General features: G+C 54.0%; 2 protein-coding genes across 3 annotated transcripts in view; one reads left to right on the top strand and one right to left on the bottom strand.

Moving 5' to 3' along the window:
* The window catches only part of TTYH3 (tweety family member 3), a 73,992-nt gene extending 68,032 nt beyond the window's left edge, over positions 1-5,960 (top strand). For both annotated transcript variants that reach the window (XM_027889515.1, XM_027889517.1), the window contains one exon: positions 225-5,960. Coding sequence is in view for 1 of the 2 variants with exons in the window: in XM_027889517.1 (XP_027745318.1) it covers positions 225-296 (72 nt within the window). In the remaining variant the exon portion in view is untranslated. The remainder of the gene's footprint in view (positions 1-224) is intronic.
* Positions 5,961-11,543: 5,583 nt separating this feature from the next.
* LFNG (LFNG O-fucosylpeptide 3-beta-N-acetylglucosaminyltransferase) overlaps positions 11,544-20,476 on the bottom strand; it is a 12,029-nt gene continuing 3,096 nt past the window's right edge. Inside the window, exons 2-8 of the mRNA XM_027889518.1 lie at positions 15,513-15,561; positions 14,566-14,665; positions 14,277-14,430; positions 14,103-14,188; positions 13,653-13,818; positions 13,347-13,432; positions 11,544-13,256 (exon numbers count right to left, since the gene is read on the bottom strand). Coding sequence (XP_027745319.1) covers positions 13,190-13,256; positions 13,347-13,432; positions 13,653-13,818; positions 14,103-14,188; positions 14,277-14,430; positions 14,566-14,665; positions 15,513-15,561 — 708 coding nt within the window. The 3' untranslated portion in view covers positions 11,544-13,189. The remainder of the gene's footprint in view (positions 13,257-13,346; positions 13,433-13,652; positions 13,819-14,102; positions 14,189-14,276; positions 14,431-14,565; positions 14,666-15,512; positions 15,562-20,476) is intronic.

The following is a 20,476-nucleotide window of genomic DNA, read 5'->3' as shown; positions in this document are numbered from 1 at the left end:
ATCCTCACAGCAGACTGGCAGGCTGTTACTCAGAGGGGACTATACAGTGAGTTGTGAAACTTTCCTTGTAAGACTGAGCCAGCAGCTCCTTGGTATGCTTGCTGTGAATACTGACCATTTTACACTGTGAGGTGATAGAAAACTGTGGTTCTGTCTTTACATTATTCATTCTGACTTACTTTTCTGTTTGTTTATTTTGTTTTTTCTGTCTTGTCTTTCTCCAGTACACCTCCAGCATGAGAGCCAAATACCTCGCCACCAACCAACCTCGTCCAGATGCTGGCAGTGTGCATTAAAGTGAAAAAGCAAAAGCAAAAAAACAAAACAAAACAAAACCCACACGTGCAGTCAGACTAAACAATGTGCCAACTGCTGTGCCCCTGTGCTGTCCTCGTAGAACAATCCTGCTGTTCTGCCCAAAATCCAGTGCAGCTCCTTCTGTTTCTCCAGTCCAGACCACCCCTCCAACCTGGTACCTGCCCACTGGAGCTGGAAGCTCCTTTTGAAATTAAACCTTCACCTTGTTGTACCTGATGTGAAAGAGGAAATATGTGCAGGCAAGCAACTGAGAGCACCCGGGCAGGAAACTGGGTCCACCAGCCTGTGGGCCAGCTGACTAGAACAGCCTGTCAGAAAAAGTTGGTGAATACCTTCTGCCCCCTTTTTTCCCCCCCCTTCTGTTCCCAGAGGGACTTGGTGAAAGATGGTGGTAGATCTCCTTCACTTCTGCAGTGGGATCAGCAGTCTGTCAAACCCTGAAGAAGCAGAGGCTCGGTGCCTGGGACCGGTGTACAACGAGGGAATGCTGAGTCAGTGGGACCCAGCATCCCACAGCATCTCAGTGGGAGTCCTGGTCCACTGCCCTGTGGGAGGGAGGTGGGAAACTCCTGCCTCATGGTGTCACTGCATATCCACTGGAATTTGCTCTTCCAGAGCAAACCATTTCACTACCCTGGGTAACTCTTTTTTTTTGTTTAAGTCCATTAAGAAAATGCCTTTGTCTTTGCCACTATATCTTATCATGTGAATTCTTGAGGAGGAGCAGGGGGCCCAGCACCAGTCAGCTACCCTGTCCATTGCTCTGAACCTGACCTCTCTGCTCCATCAGGGAAGCTCAGGTACTTGCAGATGGCATTCTGGGTGCTGCCTTTACGAGGCTGACACGCAGATCAAACAGGAGCCAGCCACTCGGTGCCAAATTTTTCCAGGGAGAGACTCATAAGACTTTATAGGGGACATTTTTGCACTAAAGAGTTTCGACTCTCTGATGCTAAATCTTACGGAACAGTCAGCTTGGAAAAGCAAGAGGAACTGGAAGCACCAACGGATTCATAGCAAATGGAAGCTCTCCCCGCAGGAGTGACCTGTGAACTCTGCTGGACTTTTTTTCCTTTTTTATAAATCATAACTTGCAGCACAGGGTTGCTGAACTGGCATTGAAGGAGGTTTTTGGAGCCTCAGTCCTAACAAACTCACAAGATCATTGGTGTATCTTCTGTGTTTTAGATCAGAAACCCAGTTGACGTCTGGAGAACATTGTGACTGTCAGAACAGGTTTATATTTTATTCTGTTTTATTTTGTTTAGTTTTTCAAGGCACATTGCTAACCACTATCTGACCATACTAATGCACATGTAAGGCATCTTCTAGACACGAGGCAGAACAAGGCTTGCAAAGGGGCAGCTGGGTGCCTGCAGAGGGCAACATCCTTCATTGGTGCTGTACTTCCCACTGAAGAGCAGTGCTCCAAAGGGCACTGACAGCTTCCTGCTGGAAGAGGAGACTGCCTCTTGGGAGGTACTGTCGAGTACTGCCCTTTCAGTAGGGTAACTATGATGTTCCTTTTTGTCTTTTTACCTCTTAGTAGGGGCATCTTAGCGTAGCTGCTGGGCATTATATTAAATAACTGGCAGAGGAAATAAAATGGGAAACATCTCTCAAACTGGAGTTGAGCCATTGGCAGAGGCAGTCAGTTTTCACCTCAGTGATGTTCAGACTGGGTGTCTGTTTACCCCATGTTTGCTGTTCGGGGCACAGAATCTACCAATCTGCCTTTACTCAAGTCAGTTGCCTTCTTGCAGTGAGGTAGGGATTGCTCCTAGCAGGCAGCTAACTAGGCTGATGGTATCTGCTGTGAAATGGTACCAGCTCTGTGGCAGAGCAAGCTTTGACACTCTTCTTAAGATAGAAACCACTAATTAACTGCAAAAGCTGTAGGCCAGCTGTTACCATGCAAAGGAGTGAGGGAGACAGGGAGGAGGCACCACCATGCAGACAGGAAGAGAAGGTTTTGGAGAAAACTTCACACTTCACCATAAATCTCTGGAAGCAGGATTTTCTTGCTCAGGACCGAGTATGCCCTTTCAGACACACTGGATGGGCTTCACACTGAAACATACCTCTGTTTTATCAAATAACAAGGGCAGGGAAATGTGTAGTCACAGGTGGTTTGGTGGGGCACTGTGGCTCACGAGCACCAGGTTTTCCACCCTGTCTTAGAGCCTACCAGGAGACTCGGGTGTGCATGTGTGGTTTGGTGAGCTTGCAGCCCCAGACACCCAACTGCTATCTGAAGGGAACCCAACCTTTCCCTCACTTTCAAAAAAAAGAAGTAAGAGCCATATAATCCTTATTAAAAGTGAGTTGTTCTGCCATCATCCTCCTTGCAAGGATGTGCTCCGATCGCTGCTCACACTGTCGGTTTTAGGGGAGCTGCCCCGCAATCTGTGGCCTGGTCCTACTCATTGGAAGGCAGGTGTTTTGAAGGCTGGAGGGTGTGGGGAACCCTGTGAAAACAAGTGCTTCTGTATACTGACTTCTCTGTGTACAGAATGCACCCTGAACATGCGTGTGGCTGCACTTGGGATGGGGTCTGACTTGTCACGGTGGCATTGCCTGTGCCGGGCAATAACAGGGAGCAAGCTGATGCCTTCTGGATCGCAGAACGGAGCAGCCACCTTGACCTGCTTCCTTCCAAGGCTTGGCACAGCCGTTTACAACACCCAGAACAACTTCTGACAGTGTTTGGGGCTTGCAGCAAGGCACAGCTGTGGAGACATGTGCTCTGTGACTTCAACATGTAACTGGAAAGAACATTGCGGAGATGAGGTTTTCTCTCTGGAGGCCAGCACAATGGGACTGCGGTGTGAGCTGTGTACCTGTGTCCAGCCAGCACTTCCTTTACTTGACATGGATATTGCACTTTTGTAAAGCATCCTGGAACTCTGCTGCCCCGCTGCATGCTGTGCAGAGCGCTGGATAGGAAACACAGACAAATGCGTTTCTTTTGGTTTATTATTATTGTTATTACTACTACTTTTTCTTTTTCTTTTTTTTTTCCCCCTTTTTTCATTTTACTGGAACCTTGAGCAACAGCGTGGCATTTCTGCAGGCTGGTCTGAACGGATCTGCTGAAGAACAGATGGCCTTTGCCTATTCTTATGGCTGCGACATAATCGGTCTCATCCATATGGTCACATTCTGTCTGAGGAGTGGACTTTGAAAAGCCAAGATCTCCCAGACTCTGTGCCTCCCTCTCGGGTGAACAGCAGGTGCTATCTGGCGAAGACTCATCTGTTCTGGATGGCATTCATGGTTGAGGGAGTCCAGACTCTTCAAGCTGCAGGAGGTAAAGCTGTGGAGACTTCTCTCTCTTCCATCGTGTCTCTCTGTTTTTAATGTGACAAAATGCCAAGGCCATATCACTTGGTGTGTCCCAGCTGACCTTATCGGACATTTCTCATGGGACTGGTTGCGAGCAAAAGGGTCCAGAAGTCAGGGGAGCTGAGATTGGCCTCTGGACACCTCTCTGACTGCAGAATAGAAGGCAGCTTGTCCGGTGGAGGGTGACTGCATCGGTGAAGACACTTCATGTTACTTTTTCAGAAGCACAAATGTGGTCATTGGCTTGTCTGGTTGGCTTGGTTTATTTCCACTGCATCATCATGTGTGAATGACACTTTCTTTTGGAACTGAGAACTCTTCCAAGCACACAAACATCTCCACAATGTGAAATGTAAATAGCATGTTGGACTCTTGTGTCCAGTGTTCAAGACTGCATTGTAATTGTAAAGGAAATCAAATCAAGACTTGGCTGTGAATTTCTTGTGCTGTCTTGGGAATTATAACTGTAGTGTTTGTATCCTGTATGTATTATTAAATTGAGTTCATTTTGTGTGCTGATAAAAGGGTTCAAGCTAAGATTTTTAGCGTGCATCCATGTATCCAAATGTGAAGTATGGAGTGCTCCCTTCCCCTCCTGTCCTTTTAAGTTTCTCCATTTGGTAGGTGTTGATTTTCCGTGTACAGTCATCTCAGCCAAGATGCAAGGGATGTCCATTTGAGTGCTTTGAGGGGGACACAGTGCGTGGGGTTTCAAGTGATCCTAACTTAGGATTTCCATAGCAGTTCCCTGAAACCACGTGAAAAGTTTGGCCTTTCTGAGAGTTGAACCCTTCCTCAGGGAGCTGCTCAGCCATTGCTCTGGAGAGCTTTTGGTGCTGCAGGGTGGCAGCAGGCAGGAGTGGGTGGGTGCCCATCAGAGCAAGGTACAGGTACCTGCGTGAATAAACCCAGGCTTTGCTTCTGGTCCCACCTTCTCTTCCTTCCAGCAGCAACTGAAATGCCATGCTGAGCCCTTTGAAGAAGAGAAAAGTGTCTTGGCTTCTTGATCCTCACCATCCCACCTGATTCAGGAGGAGATGAGGTGGATGGGTTTTCCTTTAGCTCAGGAGAGGAGCTGTCTTTGAAGTACTTCCTACCTGGGGACCAAGGAGAAACCAGGGTCTTCCCCAGCTCAGCAATTCTGTTGGTGTAACAGTGAACATCTCTGGGTGGGAGGGGAAAAGCCCTCCAGGGAGATACCGAGGAGTAGAGCTAATGCCTTGAGAAAGAGGCCTGACAAGACTCAATCTGTACCTCCTTTCATCACAGCCTACTCACATTTTCCAGAAATTATTTGTGTGCATGCTAAGGATGGCTTCCCTAGTCATTCCAGGAGGACCAACAGAAGCGTGGGATGCTTTGGTAGCAGTTCCTAGATGGCTGACAAGTGATTTGTGCTTTTAGGGGGGTGTGGGATCTCCTGCCGAGCCGTGATGGTGAGCATGTTGCCCAGCTGGGAGAGAAGGGATGGGTTAGTGGTGGCCTGGAGCTCCCGGGTGCTCACCCAGCCCCTGTGGCTGCATGAACAAAGTGGAACATAAATTGACATACAACCAGAAAGTTCAAAATACTCCTTTCCTAATGAGGATAACTGTAGCATGAAGCTCTTAGGTGCTCTGCATATTTGATACCACATTGCTCCTCACTATGCAATTCCCAACTCCTTCCTTCCCGTTCCTCCTCTAATCTCACCCCAAGACCGCTCCAGTGGCCTCTGCCCAGGAGGCTGCTGAATTCCCAGGAAAGCTTCATTCCTTTCGTTGTGCTCTGCTTTGGGTCCAGCTGCCCAGCCGTCACGTCGTGTGCCTCAGGTCCCTTGGTAACGGGAGGCTCCATGACCTTTATTCACATCATTCAGAGGGAAGTTTATTTTCTTGGACACTGTGCACAGAAACCTAATGGTGAACATGTACCTGGCCTTTTTGTAACTTCTCTGGTTTTTTTTTTTCTTTTTTTTTTTTTCTCTTCTTAACCATAATGGTTGTATATCATACCACTTTATATACATATATAATATATAAATATATATAATTTTTTTTTTAAAACTTTGGACCTGCTAGTTTCTTTCAAGTGTTCCTGCACTTACCCAAAATGTTTTTAAATTGTGAGGATTAAAGAGGATTGAGCCCATTTTTGTATCTTTACTTTTAATTCTGTAGTTCTATTGATTGTAACGTAGCTATTTTTTACTGTAACTTTTTGGTTTGCAAATACTAAACAAAAAATCCTAAATGTAATTTCTGTGGTTTCTATTCAGCTTGGGTTTCATGTTTTAAAAATAAACGATTTAAAACCACTGTTCCTACTTATTGATTTGTATTTACTCCTGGAGGGGGGTGTGGAGCCAGGCTGGTACTGGGGACCTCCAGGGCTGCAGGAAATGCAGCAGAAAGTGCTGGAGCAGCTGGGGGATGTGCACATCAGCCTGGGGAGATGTTCTCCCTGTGCACGGGGTGTTTGAACCTCCTTTGCTGCCTTGGTTATCCCACACTGGAGCAGCAAGAAAAGGGGAGTGGTTTATTTTCACCAGCAGAAGTACAAGAAGTGTGGAAAAGTGGTATGGGAGGGTGCACCCCCAGCTCAGCTACAGCAAAGGTGTCCCTCTTCAGGAGGTGATGAAATGGAGGTACAAGCCTTTGGTAGCATCCAGGCGAGCTGGAGGGGCTGGTGCAGCTCAGCGTGGGCTCATCTTTCTCAGTGCTGCCCCCAGGCTATCGTGGGTTTCTTTTTAGTTCTTCCTTTGTACTGTTCTCTGATCACAGGCCCGCTGCTGCATCGCTGTCAAGTAGTAAACTGAAACCTTCACCTTCCTGTAATTTTCTTGATCTGTTTTCTGCCTGATCCTGCCAGTCAAATGGAGGGATTGGGCTCCTGCCTCCATCCTGTGCTGTTCTTGCCCTAACCTAAGCCCATCCCTTCCTAGCTGTGGGGATAAGCAATAGTTTAACTCTGTCTTTATAAATGCCATATATTTTTTTAATGCTGTGAGTGTGGCTGAAACCCACACCTGTGCTCTTGAGCCTTGTCTGTCAGTCCAGTGCTGAACTACAGAGGCCTCCTTGTTGTGACTTTCCCCCTCATGCCTGTGAATCTCAACAGACACCAGTTTTCCTCCCTTCACCAATAAATAATTGACAGGTTTGTCTCCCCCCCTTTTTTTTTTAGCCCCATCTGAAGGAGAAACCCATGTTTTCCATCTTCATCCCTGATCTGAGATGATTAAACCTGCTCTGTAAAGCTCTAAAAGGGCTTGGAGCAGTCAAGGGAGTCTGATGGTGGGAAGGAAAATAAAGCCTCTGTCAGAGTCATCGTGTAAATATTTTACCAGGTTTATGGGCTCCACCAGGGATGGGAACCTGCAAAGGCCACCTGCCCAGTGACCTCTCCCGGTGCTTTCCAGCCAACCATCCCCAGCAGCTCACCCTCTGCACCACTCCCTGTCCCCTCCCTCCTGAGCCATTCGGAGAAAACAAAGGGAAGGGTGAAGAATGTGTTTGAATAAACCTTGCCTTCAGATCAACCCTCAGTAGTGGTCCCTCAGATCTCTGTCCTCCGAGATAAGGCAGGGAGGGATGCCCCGGGGAGATGCTTTCAAGCCTGTTTGTGGTGTGCTGAGCTGTGCTAACAGGAGCGCTGCCTCTGGGAGCTGTCGGTGGGTTGGCGGCTGGAAAACCATCGGGCAGAGCTGGTGGCTGCTGGGACACAGTTACTGACTGTGTGTCCCCATCTCCTGTCACCTCCTGGGGTGGCAATTGGCCCAAGCTACAGGTAATACTTTCTGCCAAGCACGGTGCTGAGCAGGTGGCATCCACCCAACTCCTTCCACTTGAGAGCTGGATTCATGGTTCTCCTTCAGGATGCTCCAACAGGGACTTGCACTCCCCATGTGTCCAGGAAGGCAGCAGGCAGCTGAAATTGCAGCTCATCTTCTCGAACCCCTTCTGAAGCACCCTTGTCCCTGAGTAAACACCCCATCTCCCCACCCTTCTCTGCGTTGCTTGCAGGAGGTGGGCACGTCTCCCTGCACTGCAAGGGAGGCCAGGACAGAGCTGAGCGTCTGCCAGACCTGGAAAGGAAACCCTGAAAGAGGAGACTCCGATCAGTCTGACCACGTGGGGATGCTGGAGCCCTGCGCTTGGAAGTCGGGAGGGTTTGTAGCGGAGGCAGCCACAGGGATGCTCCTCCTCACCCCGTGTCTGCAGCTCAACCTGGACCAGTTTGGTGGGTCACAGCACCCCGGGACATCCCAGCTCGTTTGCCCTCACCCACTGGGATGACCAGGCAGGGCCGGAGGGTGGCCTGGCTGTGGCCACAGTGATGAAGCAGCTGGTCACATATCAGTGCCCTCGTGCTGTTGTGTGGTGGAGAGGGGATGGATGGTGACAGGGCCAGAAGGGCTTTTCCTTCTGCACCTGATGTCTCCATTGCTGCCAGCAGGGCCGTTTGCCTTGACTCCGCAGGCAAGGAAGGCTTTGCCTGGAGCAGGCGGTGTTTTCTCACTATGACCTCAGCAAAAATCCCAGCTCAGGGATTTTTTTAATCCCTCCCAGTCCTTGGAGGGAAGTGGGAGGAAGCACAGCTACATTCTCACTGCGAGGTGTTGCAGATGCTGGTGCTTCTCCCGCCCGCTTCCTCTTCCCACCAGCCAAACATCACGGAACCTGGCGCTTGCACCCCATAAATCACTCGGCCACTCATGATCTGTTCCAAACACGTCAGCTCTGGGGCCTGGGGATGGGTTGCTCAACCGGGAGCGAGCATGGCCCCCTGCTCCCTAGGGCTGTCAAGCTCAACAGCCCATCCTGTGTCCCCCTATATAAGGGGGGGCTCACCAGGATGATGTGGACGTGGCTGGGGCATCATCCAGTGGCACTGCTTTGCTGTGTGATCTCACTGCTTCTTTCAGGTCCCTGTCCTCAGCAGGGACAGGCACAAACCTGACAGTTTCCCTGGTGAAACCACCCTGGTTTGAGGGGGAATGGAGGAGGAGGGGTTGGGAGCGGGGCTGTGCAGTGAAGCCACAGCTTCAAGGATCTCATCTGGCAGAGCCGTGGGAAGCATTTCCAGCTGTTTTTAAGATGGTCTGATTATCTCCTCCTCCACTCTTTGCTTGCCAAATGGCTACAGGAGCGGAGGGGGGAGTTGCCACTGGGCAGCTGAGGCAGACCAGAAGCAGCGGCTGCTGGGAGCTCCAAGGCTGGGGGAATTCGTTTTGACAGATTCAAGGCTGGTCTTAAAAGTCAGGAAGAGAAAAAATAAACTTTGTGGGGCTTGGGGGGGTATTTATTTTAACCACCTGCATGTTATGCAGGGGTGGGAAATAGTAGAAAGCCAAAAAAAAAATAAAGGGGATATGGGTGATGGCTGGGAACTGCTTTTGAGGGGCTGCCCTGCACACCCCAAGAGTGCATCTTGGCCATCCTGCAGCCATCACTCTCTGTCACAGGGCTTTGCAGCCCCTCACTCCAAGATAGACAATGCTGGTGGTGGATTTAGTCACCTCCAGCTGCACAGAGGTGGTGGGATGTAGATCATCAGCCCACGGGGTCCCAGCACTCTCCCATCCAGCACTGGGACAGGCAACTCCCAAAGCTGGAGCACTGCACACATTGCTCAGGCCCCGCGATTCGGATGCTTTCATGTTCGTTTCCCACAAATATTCTAGTTTGCTGGGCCAGAGCAGCTGGAAGTGGCTCTTGGAGCCGATTCACACAAGTTTTGTTGTCTCCCAACACTGCCCTCCCACCCCAAGTCTCAAGCCTTTCTCGCCGCCGTCAGTGCCAGGGTGGGTGTTGGTTCCGCCGCCGCGCACACGCTCCCCACTGAGAGTCCCCACAGCCGGGCTGGGAACGCAGTGATTCACATGAAGTCCAGGACTGCAAGTGACCCAAATGCAAATTAAACAAAAAAAAAAGAAAAAAAAAAAAGAGGAGATGGGAAGCAACAGAAAGGACTAAACCAGTGTGTTACTCTCTGCCCTCAATGTTGCAACCACGCAGGGATGGGGAAAGCCTTTGGCCAGGCACGGTGCTGGAGCATCCCTTGGGCACGGTGGTGTCAACAGCAGTGGTCCCTCCATAGCAGCAGTGTCCCCAGCAAGCTGGGCTTGTCCCCACCCCACCACCACACACACCAGACTCTCCAAAAGGTACAGCCGCCTTATCAGCTGCCGAGAGCGGGGGAGAGTAAACAGGACGTCCCACAACAGCGCCGGGGTGCAGATGAAAGCAGGCTGGCCTGTGGAGCTGCCAAGTATGCGAGAGCAGCAGGCTTTGCTTTTGTTTTCCTTTTGTTTATTATTGCGTGTATTTATTTACTTTTCGGCCCACGAACAGGGAAGGGAGGAGGGAGAGGCTGGGAGCCTGGTGGGAGACAAACTGGAGGGCTGGTGAGCTGCCTGCCCCTGCTCCTGAAGCCTCAATGGGGTATTTTTATTGTATTGTATTATTTTATCCTAATTTCATTTAAAAAAATATTTTATTCCAATTTATTTTGCTTTTTAAGCCCCCTGCAGGTGTTGCACCATGCCCAGCAGCTTCCCAGCCTTTCCTCCTGTCAGGGGCTCCTGTTCCTTGCAGCACCATCCCAGCCCCGTGCCACATCCCCTGGTGGGCACTTACCACAAGATTTGGGTTGTTCTGCAGTAAATCCCCTGCACCCAGCCCTGTGTGGGGCGAGATGGGTGATGCCCTGTCCTGGGTGCAAATCCCCATCCCACCCCAGCAGGTCAAGGGAGGGTCAGGCTCAGAGAGGGTGATGGGGCTGCCAGGAAGAGCCGTCACTGCTGAAACCGCAGCCCATGAGCAATGGGAAAACACGCGGGCGAGGGGATGGTGTCACAGTGTCACAGCTTCCTGCTCCTGACACAGGTCCCTTCACTGACCCTGCACCATGGCAGGGCAGAGGGGCACCAAAACCTGCACCCACCACACCATCCCTGGCCCCAGTCAGCTGGGGGAAGGCAGGACTGCTCTCCACCCCTCCCTTTCTCGGGGGAGCTTTTTGGGGTGGCCAGGCCAGGGCAATACTTGGTTCTCTGAGGCAGCAGCCACAGCCTCACCTCGCCCATGGCAGCCCAAGGGCTGCAGAGTTTGGGGGACTTTTGATTTTTGTGGCTGTCTGAAGGGTGAGAGGGTGTTGGGAGGAGGGGTGGCTGCTTCAGCACACGCCGACTTCCTGCCAGGCCGTATTTTTAGCAGCGCCAACCCCTTAACCCAGAGGTTCAAGCGAAACTGTGAAGTAAGTAAGTGTGCCTTGAAAAGGAAAAAAAAAAAGGTGCTGGGGATGTGGGCAGGTGGGGAGGAGAGGATGGCACAGGTGGGAGCTGGTACCAGGGGCACAAACAGGACTGGTTTGGGGTGGGGGGAAGATCTTATGATATTGCTACAGCCCAGGAAAGCTGGGGCTTGTTACTGGCAGGTGGATATTCAGAGTCAGCTGAAACTGCGGTGAAGAGGATGAAGGGAGGGCTGGGAAGGAAGAGGCTGGGAGAGAAGGGGCTCTTTGCCCCCCCCCTCCAGACCCCAACCTTCCCACGCACACGCCTGCCCGCCGGCTGTTAACAACACCCTGCTAACAACCGGCTCTCACCTCATCCCCGCCGCCACTGCTCCCACCCCTGAGCCTGGGAAAAACCAGCCCTGAGGTGACAAGCCCTGTCCAAGCCTTTTGGGAAGGGGAAGGAGGAGAGGACCCTCACACCCTGGGATGCAAATGGCCAGCAGATCCCCGTACCCGTGGGAAAAGAGGGCTGATAGGAGGCAACCCCTCCTCGGTGCCTCCCTGAGAGCTTGGGCAGAGGTGACAACATCCGCGGGGGATCAAGGGGTGTTCGGAGCAGCTCATCCATAAAGAGACACCGGAGCCCGGGACCAGGTGACTGTGGTCAGCAAAAAAGCCGCTTTATTGGTGACCGCTCCCACGGGAACCCCGTGGCAGCAATCGGGTTCAGGTCCCTGAGAACACACTGTCCATGCTGGTTCCCCTTCCCACAGCTATTGCTTTAAACACATCCTAGTTACAAAAAAAGCACAGAGTGACATTCCAGATACTGGAACATATAAATTAAGGTAAGTGATAGTTACAAGACATCGCAAATTTTTCTTTCTTTCTTTCTTTCTTAAACAGATTATCAAAGGTTGGGGATTTTTCTTTTTCTGATCCACAGAAAATGTATAAAAAGCATTTTAAAATCTACATATTTCTCAATGTGGTTTGTTTTTTTTTTCTTTTTTTCTTAAAAAAAAAGGCACAGTAAAAAAAATACTGGCACAATAACATATTTACAACACACCCATTATGGGCTATTTTCACTCAGCTTCAGGTTGGAAACTTTCAGCTCTGGCTCAGCCCAGGGGCAGAGGCCTGGTGGTGGCAGGCAAGGCAGCTCTCAGAAGATGTGGAGTCCCTCTCCCTCCCTGGATAAATCCCTTTCCATCAGGGAGAGCATAACAGCCAGGCTGGGAAACACTGCCCGCCCATGGCAGGAGCTTGGCTGGCTGGATGCCTCCTGGGTGCTCCGGCCAACCCCAGCAACACCCACAGCCAGGTCAGGGCTGGAGGATGCTCTGGCCCCACAGTGGGGCAGGGGACACCCACACAGCCCCTGGCTGGACTTCGAGGGGCCCCTTTGCAGAGGTGCAGAGCTGCCTGTGAGCAGGCAGGGAAGCAGCACTGGAGGGAGACCCTGCACAAACACGATGCCCACATCACTCCGGCAGCTCCGGAAAAGCCCTCCTCCCACCCCTGTATTTATAGAAAGTCTTTACACGAGTCTATAAATAGTGCACAGATCGGCGCTGCCGGCAACAGTTTCAGCCACACAGGGGCAGCTCCAGGAAACGGAGCTGATGCCAACGCGCCCACCCCGTCTCCCTCCAGTGCAGCCCTCGAGCACCCAGCAGCTTTGCAGCACCCTGGAGCAGCCACTGCCATGGCCAGAGCCTTCCCCTGCCCGCCTCTGCCCACCTGCCGAGCCAGGGAGCAAAACTCACAGGGATCCCTCATCCGAAATGGGAGCCAGAGCTTCGCTGCTGAGATTTTGGGACTGGGAGAGAGCAATGGGGTGGGTGAGGGGTTATAGGAGTGGGGTGGAGGGTAGATGAAAAGAGGGGAAGAACACACCAAAAAAAAACCTTGACATTTGAAAGGAAAAAAAAAAAAAAAATCAAGGAGAAGCAAGCCCGGGGTGGGCAAGGCCCCGCGCTGTGGTCGCTCCCCACGCATGGCGTGGGGCCCGCCAGCCGCGGGCGCCCAACAGTTTAAGTGCTCAGGACCCGTCCCTGTCCACCATCCCGGCCGGATCAGGCAGCGGGCACGGGCAGCCGGGCAGGCAGGGCAGGGGACAAGGGGCCGCACAGCAGCCTTCAGTACACACACACTGTGCAATACCACAGCAACGACGTCCGTCCGTCCGTCCGTCCGTCCGCCTCGCGGCGAGGCCAGACCGACACACCCGCACGCAGGTCCCGCACGCCCGTCGGATACCGGGGAAATTCGGGACGAGGTTGGAGGGGACACGCGCCTCCTAGTAAACCATGTTGGTGGGGCACCACGGCGTGTCGGGGTACAGCAGGCAGTGCACGGAGCGAAACCTGCAGAGGAGAGGAGTAATGCTGAGCACGGGACGGTGGCAGCCCCGCAGCACCCCAGCCTGGGGGGGAAACGGGGTCCTGCCTTCTCACCTGGATGGGTCCTCCTCGACAGAGAAGGCTCCCTTCATGTGGATGGAGTTGCGCTTGTTTTCGAACATGCCGTAGCTTAGTGTCACCTGGGGGGGGCAAGCACAGGAGGGTCAAGTGGCCGACATGGCCATAAGGATCAAGCAGGGGCTGCGAGATTCACCCCATTTCCCAAAGCCTCCAGTCACACTCTGCATCACCCCACAGGGATGGGCCGATGGGGCTTTTCCCCCTCTGCTGATGTTTTGGTCGCATGTCAATCAATATCTTAGCCGTGATGCCCAATTTTTAGGTGGCAACTAGGGGTACCTGTTTGTGGATCTCCGACTTGGGCACCTGGTGGAGGTTCTCCAGGTGCGAGTGGAAAAGGTTGCTCCGGATGAGCTTCACGCCCAGCACGGACTCGATGATGTAGCCGATGGTGCAGTCGTCGGGCAGGCGGATCTTCTCCGCGGTGCTCATGAAGTGACCCCCGCTGCGGGGAGACAGAGAGGGGCTGCAGAGGAGCAAATCCCAGGGGATACGGGCACCCTGCGGGGTCTGGGCTTGGCCACTGGGTGCCCAGCTCTGATTAAAAGTCAATTTGGGGGAACTGAAGCCCTTCCCAGCTTGTTTCCAAGCCCCCTGCAGACAACCTCAGCAAGCAAAGAATGAGGTGATGGGACACGGTTCAACGTCCGTCCCGAAAGATGTCGCTTCTCTGTGCCCTGCTTGGGCCCATGACGAGTCCCCATGGGGGGGCAACACCAAAGCTCTTACCTGGCCCAAGGGCTCATCTTCAGCGCCAGCCCCCGGCTGATACAGAACCCCGCTCCGCCTGTGGCAAACCAGAAATGCACAGGGTGCTGCAAGAGATGGGAGACAACAGCAGTGAGACCTCCTTCTCCACCCAGCCCAAATTAAGCCAGATCCACCTTCTCTCCCCACTCTCACCATCTTGTTCTCGCTGATCCTTTCCGTAGCCTGGATGGGCCGGTCCAGGCTGGGTTTCCCGATGTAGATGTCCTGTGTGTGGGGGTAGCTGGAGAGCAGCTTGACCAGCATCCGCACATTCACGTAGTTGTCATCGTCCACATGGCAGAACCACCTGCGGTGACAGCGGTGTCACATCGGACCTGGGCAGCTCCCCAGGCCCCACACCAAAAATACAAACGGTCTCTGCTTGCACCACCCCTTCCCCTCAGCCCCGCCGTCCCCCAGGGCAGCCCCGGGCACCACTTACTTCCTGCCTGACTCAATGAACTTGTCGTACTCCACGGCCATCTTGCAGGACAGGGCCTGGCGGCTGTGGGCAGCCGAGCAGTTGGTGTTGATGACATTTCCTGCGTGAAGAGACGGGGGGGGGGTCAAAGCCCGGCATCGGTGCATCCCACACCCCCCCACGTGCTCAGATGGTGACGCTTCACCACACATGCCCCAGGTGTGCCAGGGGGATGGAAACTCATGGATAATCCTGATGTTGAAAGACCTCCATGCCACACTGTTTTGGGCAATTGATGAATTTTTAGGGAAGGTCTTTTTTGTCCACGCGAGATAAGGGAAGGGATGATCAAGGGATGCAGATGCAGCAGATGTAACTGATGCACCGTAGTTCAGCCCTGTCCCATGTTCTAGGTGTGATGCCATCCTACATCACCTTGCCCATCCCAGAGCCAAGCACCAGCCACCCTGGGAGGAGGGAGTGTCTGTGAGACAGCTTTTCTAGGACATGATAGCAAAAATCCTGCCCTATTTTGCTTGCCTGGCTCAAAGGCAATCACTTCCAAGCCTGAAAAGGAGTAATTTGCATGGGGAGAATAGACCACACTGACTCTAGCCTGCAGAATGGCTGCCAAGGAAATGCTCCCATGAAACCCTGCCTGCATTGCCCATCAATCCCAGCTCATCCCAGGGTGGGATGAGGTACAAAGGCACCCCATCCTGTTAGTGTGCTCCCCAGCAGCATGATTCTGGAGACAGGCTGGGCTGACTGGGAAGGAAACCTTCCCCCAGGTGGGGTTCCTTGGCAGAGGGTGCTTTAAGCATAACCAGTGAAAAGAACTGCCTCCTTCTCAGCCCAGATCCTGTGGTGAGGGCTTTTCCAGAGTTCCCACCATGCTCCACAAGTGGGGACTCTTCAGGGGACCTGGCCATGTCACACACACAAAGGGACAAGTGCCACAGACTCACGTGCTTGCTTCTTCAGCTCCTCATCCTCCCCGTCTGTGAAGATGAAGGTCTGAAAGAGAAGACAAGGCACCTCTGAGGACCGAGGGGCTCAGACCAAGTGGCTTTGGATGCAACACAGTGCCCCTGGGTAGCACCTGGGATCGGTCCCTCCAGGATGCTGCCACTGACTTCTTCCCCCTCGCCAAGACCCAAAGTGGCACCTGGGAGTGGAGCATCCCCATAACACACTCAGCTTTAGACCAAGAAGCGTGCCAAGCTCCCTCGGGATGCAAACCCCAACCCCCACGCCGAGCATCCCCATCCTCTCGCCTTTTCCACGGAGCAGCAGCTGGCAGGGAGGTTTCGGGTGCCAGGGGCTGTCCCCAGCATGAGGGAGGGTGCGTGCAGGGCAGCAGGTGCAGAGTGCAGCTCCATCCGAGCAGGGATTTCAGACTTTGGCCAGCGCCTGTGGCCGGGGATGCCAAAGCAGCCGCCCAGGCAGGTGTGTTTGCCTGTGGAGCCGGCTGCCAACTGCATCCCCACCTGTGTCAACAACACATGGCTGTCCCTGGCCACTTGCACAATACCCCCAGGACTCCTCTCTGCTCTCCGTGTCCCCCTCCAACCCAGGGTGGCTGAGATGGTGCGTGCAGGTGCCTCTCACCAGCCCCAAGGAGTGGACAGTCCCTCACTGCCCATCCCAGCACGGCTCTCAAGTCCCAGGCAGCACCCTACCTCCTCCCCGGGCTCCTGAGCTACCCGCCAGGCTGCACTCCTCTATTTACACAGCTAATTCCTGGCATATGCTGCCCGGGAAGGGGGACTGGGGGGGCTGCTGCTGGCCTGGGATTTGGAGAAGGGCGAGAAGCAAGAAGAGAGAGCAGGGGGTGGGAAAGGCATCGCCATCAATCAGTGGGCAGCAAACAAAGCTGGAGGAGAAAAACCACAACCAGCTGCCAAGCGCTATTAAAAACCAGACGTGCACAAAAGGGCAAAGGAAGAAAGACAAAAGGGCTTGGGGTGGGGGAGGCAGGAGGCGGCAGAGGGGGGACGATGGAGCCCGGGCGCTAGGGATGATGAATTACAAGTGAGCTGGAAATTGGGTGCCACCCCACAGCCGGCCCCGGGAACGCACTGGGGTTTTGTGGCTTGTTGGAGGAGGTGGGTACAATAGTGGGGTTGACTTTACTCAGCGGAGGAGAGTTAAGCGGGCAGCGGTCATTTGCATACAGCTGCGCTGGTTAACCCGGCCCTGTTTGCTCAGGTCCCCAGCCGAGCTGGTGGGGAGAGCCCAGATCTGCAAGAAGGCTCAATGGGAGGGGACGGGGCTACAAGTGACCTTTGGGGCTTGAAAAGGAGAAAAGAAAAAGGAAAGAAAAAAAAAAGAAAAGAAAAGGGATGGAGGAGGTGGGAAGGCAAGTTCTCACAAATGCAGAGCCTGCCGTGCAGCCTGGCTTTTGGGGAGGGACAGAGGTCAGGAAGGCCCTGAGCAAAGGGGAGGGGGAATTGTTGATGAGGAGGGGGCAGCTGGGGGACGGGGACCTCAGCCCATCAGCTGCAGGGCCAAGGATGCCTGTGGTTGTTGTGGTTCCGTGAACACATCCCTGCTTTAGGGGGACAGGGTCAGTGCTGTGTGTAGAGAAAGGGGATGTCACCCCCAACCAATGCAGGGTACAGCCAGCACCTTGCCGCTGGTCCCCATGTCCCCCAAGCACTTGGGGTGTGGTTCAGGTAGCTGAACCAGGTATGAGCTGAACCAGAGCAGCAGGAGACCGTCCAAGGATGCCCAAGACAAGCTCATCACACGTGCCCTGGCGCCCCACCCCAGGTTTCCGCCTCGCCAGAGGGGGACAGGGGACACGGAGCCTCCGCACAGGCGAGACAGAAAATGTTTGCTTGATTAGCTCAGAAACGCCGTCCAGCAACTGCCTTCAGCTGCTCCAAAAATAACCCCACAACTAATCCTCTGGCTCAACTGCTATAAATAGACCACAGGGACAATTGTTTATTACTCGCCTGCACCAAAAGGCTTCATCCTACTGAGGAATCTCCCCCCAGCTTCTCCCCACATACATCCCTGCAATATTCTTGGTGTGGGTGGACCAGGTGGCACCTTGGGAGCCAGGACAGGGGCACACAGCTGAAAGTCACCCCATGTGGGCACCGACTGGGGCCTCACAGGTTTCCCTCAACCCTCCCAGCCCCACCATGACATTCAATTAAAAGTAAAAAAAATAAAGGTTTTATTTCTTTAATTAATTTGTCTGCACTTCTTGGAGGGGAGCTGCACCCTTTCTGCACACCCCCTTGCCCGGGGCTGCACGGGCAAGGAGCACAGGTGACAACCAAGCCTGGGGAGGGACAGGCCAGGAAAGGAAGAGAACAAAAAAAAACTCAAAAAACATGAATCCACTTTGGCACCTCCAGTGTGGGATGCTGGACATGACGGTAGTATCCAGTTTACAGTGGTGCAAGTCAACGGGACACTGCAGCCACCATCCTTGAGCTGTCACCTACCAACCAACTATCTCCAGACCCGATATCAGAAGGGCTAGCCCCCACTCCCCTCCTTGGAAAAAATACCCCAAGCCCTTACACCCACCTCTCTCCCACTTGGCCCCTGTCCCACCTGTGGCACTGAGGGGTGCCAGGATCTCTTGGAACGCCCCCCGCAGTAACTTTTCCTGCGGGGTGCAGGAGAGGAAGGGCCCGCTGCACCCCCCTCAGCCCCTGCAGGAAACCTCATTGTTCTCAGAACTGCAGCTTCAAGAAACACAGGATGCCAAATCCCTCCCGAACAATAGCTGCCACCACTCCACACAGCCCCGCACAATGTACGGCCCCTGCGGACGGGACTGAGCGGCACCCGGGGTCCCCATGGCCAGAATGGGGTCAGCCCCCCCAGCAGTCTACCAGGAGCCAGGCAGCCCCCCCTCCTCCCCACCCCTGGGGAGGGCTCCTTTCTTTTTTCTTTTTTTTTTTTTTTTTTTTTTTTTGCCCTCCTCTTCATTTCTCCTTTCAGGGTGACTCATTTCCCCTCCACCGCCGGAGCTCGTGGGTTGCTCATGGCTGGGTGCTGCACAAGGTGTCCCACCAGCCGGGGCCACCCCGAGGCCACCCTGCCCCCTCTGAGCTGCCTGGCCAAGTGGTTCGGCGACTTCCTGGGGTGACAGGGTGACACACACTCAGTGGTTTCCCGGGGTGACACACTAAGCACACCCTGCGCCTGCTGCCACCACACCACCACACTGCCGAAAAGGGGAACCCTCAGCCAGGCAGGCGCCTCGTGACCCCACAGTGCACAAATCCTGACCCTCTGCCACATTTCACTTCCCCTTGCTGGGAAAGGATGGAGGGCTCCAGTACACACCTACCCAGCACGCAGAGGGGGCTGCAACCCCTTCCACAGCCACCCCACTTGAGTGTAGGGGAAAGGAGGCAGCAAAGAAGAGCTGAGGGGCAGAGCTCAGCCTCCAGCTGGGGAAGGGGCTCTGGAGGAGGTGAGGATGCTGCCAGATCAGGTCCCTGCCCAGCTTTGTGTTCCCCACAGCAAATGTTTTCCTTTTCCCTCCAGCCTGCAGGGGTTAGGAGGGAAAATCCCCACCCCTCTTCAACGGGTTGGCAGCAGTGCAATGGCAGTGTCCCCACGATGGCAGCATCCCCACTCCCGTCCCCACTCCGTGGCAGTGCCTTTCCCCAGGACTGGAGAGGTGGCCTGTGCTGGCACAGGATCCCAGGGCTGGGACCTGCAGAGGCGGGGAAGGGGCTTGCAAGGCCGCAGGCCCTTCCTCCCCCGGCTCCTTTTCGGCAAGAGGAAGAATCCTCCACTGTAATTTTAAATGCTATAATTTTTTAATAACCTCCTCAAAAACAATGAGCTCATTGTGTGGCGAGGGTCCCCCACCCTCCCGCCTGGTGCTCCACGCGCCACTCACCGGCTCCAGGGCTTTTATGGACAAGGACAGCGGCATCGTTTGGGACAGGCAATTAAGGGGGCCCACACCCCTAAAAGCCACACAGGCTGCCCCGGGGGGACAGCAGGGAGGGACCCTCACACATGAGCTGAGTTCAACAGTGCTCAGCAGGCCCTGGCACACAGCCCAGGGCTGGGATGAGCCAGCTGCACCATGAAGCTGGTTTGGGATGAGCAGCCCCCCTGGTCTCAGCCACCCTGGTGGGAGTCCAAGCGGGACATGCACGCCAGCACAATCCACGGCCACCCGGAGGGTGGGGACCCTGGCCAAGGTGCTAGAGAAATTTGGGAGCCGCCATCAGAGGAGAGTGCTCTCTGGAAGGCAAACCCATTCCCTTTGCCCCGAGAGCAGGAATTTTTCAAAGCCTGCAATTACCGTGCCGAGGAGCAGGAGGCAGCCAGCGGATCCCACGCTGGCGGGACGGCGGCCCAGGCTGGAGCCCTCGCGGGCTCCACGGCGTGTGCTGAGCTGCCCGGCTTCCTCCGGGGTCCCCCAGGGACAGGGGAGACCTGGGCACCTTCCGGGGGTTGCACGGCTGCCTCTGAGGTGCCTCGGGGGCAGGGGACACCCAGCCACATTTGGGGTACCCCAGGGAGAGGAGATGCATCTTATGCAACTCTGCCACTGCAATCAGCCAACTCAGCAGGAAAGCAGGGGGTTTGGACTTGCTCCTGTCCAGGGTTTCTGCTTAATGGCCATTTTCCTCCCCCCTTCTCTTTTATTTCAAGTGCAAAGTTTCTCCAGCCTCCACTCTGGCATCCTGAGGATACTGAGACAGCTGGGAACTCTCCCCAAAGCAAGGAGGGGAAAACCCATAACCCTCCTCCAAAAAGCAGCTTGTCCAGCCTCGATTGTGCAACCCATGGAGCAGATTTAGAAGGGAATAGGGATCTGCCTTCCCTGTGCAGAGAGGCAGGAAGGAGAAGGGGGTGCCCTTTCCAGTGTCTTGGAGGGGACAGAGGGCAGGAAACAGGGACTATTGTGGGCAGAACAAAGAGCAGCCAAGGAAGG

This window comes from Empidonax traillii, unplaced genomic scaffold, assembly GCF_003031625.1.
Source record: "Empidonax traillii isolate 1590-97213 ecotype Southwest subspecies unplaced genomic scaffold, ASM303162v1 scaffold263:size1499331, whole genome shotgun sequence".
Lineage (NCBI taxonomy): Eukaryota > Metazoa > Chordata > Aves > Passeriformes > Tyrannidae > Empidonax > Empidonax traillii.
The sequence above is the reverse complement of the archived record's forward strand: the minus strand, read 5'-3'. Positions and strand labels throughout refer to the sequence as shown.